This window comes from Priapulus caudatus, unplaced genomic scaffold, assembly GCF_000485595.1.
Source record: "Priapulus caudatus unplaced genomic scaffold, Priapulus_caudatus-5.0.1 Scaffold8, whole genome shotgun sequence".
NCBI classification, from domain to species: Eukaryota; Metazoa; Priapulida; class Priapulimorpha; order Priapulimorphida; family Priapulidae; genus Priapulus; species Priapulus caudatus.
This window is the reverse complement of record NW_014577069.1, coordinates 920,301-927,144: the sequence shown is the minus strand read 5'-3', so window position 1 is coordinate 927,144 and position 6,844 is coordinate 920,301. Positions and strand designations below refer to the sequence as shown.

General features: G+C 48.6%; 1 protein-coding gene across 1 annotated transcript in view; it reads left to right on the top strand.

The window, feature by feature from the left end:
* LOC106806395 (acetylcholine receptor subunit alpha-like 1) overlaps positions 1 to 6,844 on the top strand; it is a 17,888-nt gene that overhangs the window by 5,349 nt on the left and 5,695 nt on the right. Inside the window, exons 2-5 of the mRNA XM_014808323.1 lie at positions 2,118 to 2,257; positions 2,836 to 2,880; positions 4,274 to 4,383; positions 5,552 to 6,512. Coding sequence (XP_014663809.1) covers positions 2,118 to 2,257; positions 2,836 to 2,880; positions 4,274 to 4,383; positions 5,552 to 6,512 — 1,256 coding nt within the window. The remainder of the gene's footprint in view (positions 1 to 2,117; positions 2,258 to 2,835; positions 2,881 to 4,273; positions 4,384 to 5,551; positions 6,513 to 6,844) is intronic.

The following is a 6,844-nucleotide window of genomic DNA, read 5'->3' as shown; positions in this document are numbered from 1 at the left end:
CGCCGTTGGCCAGTCGGCTCGCTACTTCTCCTTATATGTGTGACGATGCTGATGTACCGAGGTGCGTAGCGGTTCGCTACTTCTCCCTTTAGATGATGTGCTGACGTGTTGCTGAGCGTCGATTTTGCCTCGTCCTTGATATGGTGCTGACGCCGTGGCTAGGTCGCTACTTCTCCTGCTTTTGTGCTCGACGGCGGGCTGGCAGACCGCGTCGCTTACTTCTTCCCCTCTATTATGTGCTGACGTGCATGCTGCGACCGTGCCGCAGCCGCTGCGCTCAACAGAGTCATGCGGCCGGGGCGCTGCGACGCGTCAGCCCAGGCACTAGGGGCCGGCAGTAAATAGTTCAAAGCGATGTGCTAGCGTTGCGCTTATTCTCCTTTATGTTGCTGACGTCGTTGGCAGGCGTCCTACTTCTCGCGTTATATGTGTGACGGTGGTGTTAGCGTCGGTATACCTTCCTCCTTATGACTGTGCTGACGCGGTGGGCGCGTCGCTTACTTCTCCCTTATATGGTGCTGAGCCATGTGCAGCGCGTCGCTTATGCTTCCTCGGGCCCTTATATTGTGTGACGTGTGTGCTAGCGCGCTCGCTGGAATTCTCCCGTCTCTTCATGTGCTGATCGGCGTAGGCGTGCGACGTCGCTACTTCGCTCAATCTGTATATGTGCTGCGCGTGCGCTGCTCTGCTAGTGCAGCGTCGCTACTTGTCTTTATATGTGTCTGACGTGTGGCAGCGTCGACTACTTCCTCCATTATTATGTGCTGACGTGGTTGGGCAGCGTCGCCTACTTCCTCCCTTATATGTGCTGAGCCGTGGGCGTGGGCTCGTAGTTCGCTACGCTTATATGTGCTGAGCCTGGTCGCGCGCGCAAGCGTCTCGCTACTTCGCCTCCCTGCTATATGTTGGTGGATCTGTATAGGAATCGTGTTCGCTACTTTCTCCGGGCGCCTGTACATGTGCTGACGTGGTGCTAGCGTCGCTACTTTTCCGCTCCTTTTTATGTGTGTTGAACGTAGATAGCAGCGGCGTCGCTATTCCTCCCTTATCATGGGCTGCGTTGGTGGAAGCGTCCTACTTTCCTTTAATATGTTGCTGACGCGGTTGGCAGCGTCGTTACTCTTCCCTCTTATAGTTGCTGACGGTTGGTGCTAGCGTCGCTACCTCTCCCTTATATGATGCGTGACGCCGTGGCAGGTCGGTAGTTCCTCCCTTATTGTGGTTGCGCCCACCGTTGCAGTCGTCGGGTACTTCCTCCTTATAGGTGCTGAGTGGATAGGAAGCGTCGCTACTTCCTCCTTATATGTCGCTGGCGGTGGTGGAAGCGTCGTACTTTTCCCTTTATATGTGATGCGGCGGTCGTCCGCAGCTCGTCGCTACTTCCTCCCTATGAATGTGTTGTACGTAGAGTGCTGGTCGCTCTCCTTCCCTTATATGTTGTGAAGCCGTGGCAGCGCTCGCTACTCTTGCCCTTATATGGGCTGATCGTCGTGGCAGTGTCGCTACTTCCTCGTTCATTGTGCTGAGCGCCGTGCAGCGTCGGCTACTTCCTCCCTTATATGTGCTGCGTGCGTTTGCTATGCGTCGCTATTCCTCCGTATATGTCGCTGACGTGTTGCTAGGCGTCCGCTCTTGCTCGCTTTATATGGTGCTTGACGCGATGCAGCGTCGCTAGCTTCCCCTTATATGTGCTGACGCCGTCGGCACCGTCGACTCTGTCCCTTATATGTGCTGAAGTGGTGCTTAGCGTCGCTACGTTCCTCCTTATGATGGTGCTGAGACGTCGTGGCCGGTCGTTTATTCTCCTTATATGTGCTGACGTGGTGCAGCGTCGCTATTCTCCTTTATGTGCTGATCGCCGTGGCAGCGTCGATACTTCCTCCTTATATGTGCTGTACGCGCGTTGGCAGGTCGCTCTGTCTGCCTATATTGTGTCGATAGTGGGGTGCTAGCGTAGTATTCCTCCCTTAGTATGTGCTGACGCCGTGGGCCAGCGTTTTCGTACTTCAACTCTCCTTATAATGTGCTGGACGTTGGTGCGAGAGCGAGAGCGAGAGCGAGAGCGAGAGAGAGAGGGGCGGCGTTGCTAGTTTAAATACCGAAAACTTTCCTTGCAGGCTGCGAAGGTAACGACGATGCAAAACGGTTGTACGATGACCTTCTGGCGAGCTACAATCCCCTGGGGAGGCCCGTGAGGATGCATAACCTCACCGTCGAGGTTACGTTGGGACTTAAACTCACCCAACTGATTGATGTGGTGAGAATATATTTAGCTAGCGTATCTAATCGGTTGCATGTGATTGATGGCAGGATGCGTAACCTTGAGATCACTCGTCACTGGGACGTATTAGCGCTATTAAACATGACTAACACCCATCCCCATGCGTGCAAAATATTTTGATTACGAGCAATAAGTAGCAGAGTGTCTTTCACTGGTAGTTGAACGCGGTTATAAATATTGACTTCATCACTAAATATGTTTTTAGTAAAAAAAATACATTTAAGCAATTAATTTCATCAGGCATTTAGGAAAAACGACGAACGTACGTGCAGTTAGCAGTTAATTATTCACATAACGATACAAGATGCCTTTATCTATCGTCAATTTGTGAGCGAAAATTTTACAATTTAACAAAAATTTAACAAATATTTCCCGAAGACTGTGTGCATGTACAACCAATATGATATATATTAAGCATTAAATTAATCTGTCAGAAATAACGCCTGTTTTTAATTGACCAAGATAGGCATCTATGCTTATATTTACCCTGCATGCTTTCTTTAGTGTGTGCATGCGTGCATTGCTGTAATACATTTCATTCGATTTTTTTGCAGAACGAACGCGATCAAGTAATGACCACAAACGTGTGGGTGCAACAGGTACAGTCTCGCATCTCCGTTCTCCTAAACTGTGCAGGCTGAATTTCGACCAATAATAAATTCTGTCGACCTCACGTACGCGCACGCGCACATGCACATCCACGCACGAAAAACGGGCGTGTAAACTGCTAATTCAGCGTATCAAAAAATTTTAATTACGTATCTCTGACGATTAACACGCGCTGCGTAATTCAAAATCATGGTGCGTTTGAGTAATGTATGTATTTGGGTCAACGTGCTCGCAAAGACCGCATTCATGTTTCTTCCCCCAAGGAGCTGTAGAAAGATTGCACTCCCTCATGCAATTCGACACTCATCGCACGCACGCTTAGTCATATTTTTATCATCGCTATAAAAAAAACTTGCGCGTAACACAGCATACGAGAACTTCGGTAAATAAACAACGAGTGTTTGGCCTAGCTGCATTACGCTTTTTTTAAGTACGGCATCTCCAGACATCGAATCCGAAATATGTCACCACGTCATATGCTGAGTGCCGATTTATAATCCGGGCTCGATTAACGAGAAGCATGCGGTACGGTTCTGAGAATGTCGACATCCTCCCCCAAAAAACCTACACAACGTCGTTTGAAAATGGGTGCCACGTACGCGACAACGTCTAATGGGGATCGGATGTTAGCTGCAAGTGTGTATTAATACTTGATGCTCATTTTATTGATTTATAATACATCTTCTTGTTGACATGCGACTACCGACGTACAATATTTCTATCACGCAATGATGAAACGGGAGAAATCGACTGCGCGACGCTCGCATATCGGTTACATGTGGGTCACGAAGACGTTCTGCGCTGCGACTCATTTGTCTAGTCTTTTATCGAGAGATCCAGGCGCTGGAATAAACGGAAAGATACGCGAGAGTCTTAATGTGCAAGCATTTCGCTTGCAGTAACAGACTAAGGATAAAATCCGCATCCCGCAAGAAGAATCGTAAAATCGCACGCGTTTGTCACGCGAATCTGAATCTTTTTTCCTCGTCGGCAATCTTGCTCACCGTCGCACGAGTGTGGCGTCGTTTCTCTTTGAGGTTTAGCGAGAGGTATTAACGTGTGATTTATACTTCGCCTACCACGGCTGGCATACGACGTACGACAAATCGTCGAGCTTTCGAAAAGCACTAATGTCGTCGGGAGAGCAATAGAATCGTGTGCCGACGAGGGCCAGTAACTGTATGCTCTCATTGTTTGATCTTCTTCTTCAATCGGCAGAAAACATGCCTTTTTCGAATGCATCTTTCTTAGCCAAATAATCAAAATAGCTTACGCGGGCGAGCCGACCGGGCAGACGAGAGTTCGAAGCAGAACAGAACAAGAATCAGCCGAGTTCATTTATCGATCACATGTGCTCAAACCTTGCATTTATTTCATTGGTAGGAGTGGAATGACTATAGACTATGTTGGCGGCCCTCAGACTACGGTGGCGTGAAGGTACTATATGTACCGTCGGAGCTCATATGGAACCCCGATCTTGTGCTTTATAATAAGTGAGTATGCGACCAAAAATACGTGTTAATGCCACATACAGCGCGATGTCTATAATTTGCTGTCATCGGTGGCCGGATCATGCTACACAATTGCGCGATGTCAGATATATGGGCTAGTTCACAACGAATGAATGCATTTTCGGAGAGCGATATATTGACCCGTCGCTTTGCTGAAAGCCATTATAAACTAATTTACGAAATTAATAATAATGCAGAGTGTTCGCTACTACTGCGTTGCACGAAGCTGCAGATATCGGGCAGCATAATTGTAGCCAACATCGAATGCCACAGACTATAAAATCCCGCTGCATATGTTCACACTGCGAACTACAGCTCTGTATGGGCGCTTTCAATTGAACTCTGAAAATGCCATGAACCAGGTTAGGGGAACTGCACTTTGGCAAATGAACGCAACGTTGCGTATTTCATTGAAACGTCCAATGCTAGCATCGCCATGTGGCGCGCATGACCCACTAGATCTATACAATGCCGTCGTGGAGTAAATGTGTACGAAGTGCAAATCGATATTATTCATATGAAAAAAAACTCGTTTCCAACTAGCATCGTGCCGATGTTTACCGAAATCTTTCTCGTTGCGTGTACATTATGACACTTTATTATCAACGATGTAATTGGATGCGATGATGTTGATGTGTTCAACTTACGCGAAGGCGAATTCCAATGAACATAATATAGTGTACGTTACTATCGGTGGGAGGGGAACCATTTTTGATCGTGCTGAAACAGGACCATGACAAAATTAGCTAGCTCGTTTCTTTAAAGTGATTACGTCACCGTAAATAATAAAAGTGGAAAAAAGTCCACTTTTTCACAAAATGTAAGTGATTCTGTTCACTTTTTATGGTGATTCTGCATTATACTTCCTATTTTGATATTCCGTTCGATGTGAACAAACACTCGTGACTCATACATAGCCCATAGCAAGCATTTAATGTCGTGATCAATATATCAAATCGCCCAGGTTTATTTTTATTTTTAACTAGTTGAGACACAATCCTATCAGGTAAGAATTTGAAGATAAGTAATTTTAGTCCCGTTAGTACTTGCTTTTAATGTGAAAAAATGGCAACAAAATGTTTACAAAATTAACATACACGATGAAAAATTCGTAACGTCGAAATTTAACGATGATCACTCCTCCCCCTAGCGCCGATGGCGTGTACCAAGTGACGTTGATGACGAAGGCGAAGGTGCACTACGACGGTCGCATCGTCTGGGAGCCGCCGGCGATCTACAAGAGCTCGTGCGACATTCAGGTGAAGTACTTTCCGTTCGACGTGCAAATGTGCGAGATGAAGTTCGGCTCGTGGACGTACGACCGCCGACAGGTCAATCTGAAGCACAAGAACTTCAGCGGCGACTACAAGGAGTACGCCATCGACCTGTCGGAGTTTGTCATCAGCATCGAATGGGACCTGATGCGTGTGCCGGGGCAGCGCTGCTGCCGCTGCAAGTGCAAGCAGGACGACAGCAGCGGCAGCGGCTGCTGCCCATGCTGCGACGAGGATCTGTTCGTGGACATCAAGTATCAGCTGGAGCTGCGCCGGCGGACGCTCTTCTACACGGTCAACTTCATCATCCCGTGCGTGTCGCTGTCGTTCCTTACCGTCTGCACGTTCTACCTGCCCGTCGTCAGCGGCGAGAAGATCTCGCTGTGTATCTCGATTCTCGTCAGCTTGACCGTCTTCTTCCTGCTGCTGTCGGAGACGATACCGCCGACGTCGCTCGTCACGCCGCTCATCGGCAAGTACCTGCTCTTCACGCTCTTCATGGTAACAATGTCCGTCTGCGTGACCGTATACGTGCTCAACGTGCACTACCGCAGTCCGCGCACGCACGACATGAACCCGTGGCTGAAGCGCGTCTTTCTCGAGATACTGCCGCCGCTGCTCATCATGCGACGACCGGAGTTCCAGAAGGATCAGACGTCGATGAGTCTCGCTGAGACGAGCAAGCGCTTCTCGCGCCTCATGTCCGTCGACAACGACATTCTCATTCAGCAGATGCGGCTGCAGAACTCGAAACCGACGAGTTCGGACGTGCAGACGGCTATGGAGGACGTGCAGTACATAGCGCAGCATATACAGGAGGAGGATGAAATCAACTCGGTAAGTAAGAATACGCTCGTTAAGAACGAACTCTCGCCGCTCGCCGCCACGAATGTTCGTGTGTGTTTCTTTTTCTTTCTCTCCGGAAGTTTTCCCGATTGCGACGTTGCATTTTTGTCGCTTGACATCATCGGCTGGTTCGTTCAAAAAGTCAATACTCTAGTGATTCTATAGCAGAGCAGCAGAGCGTGTTGCAACACACATCTATACGGGGACGTATAGATCGAGTAGGAGCGATACCATGGAATTGCGACGCCCCCACGCGCGTGTGTGTGTGTGTGTGTGTGTGTGTGTGTGTGTGTGTGTGTGTGTGTGTGTGTGTGTGTGTGTGT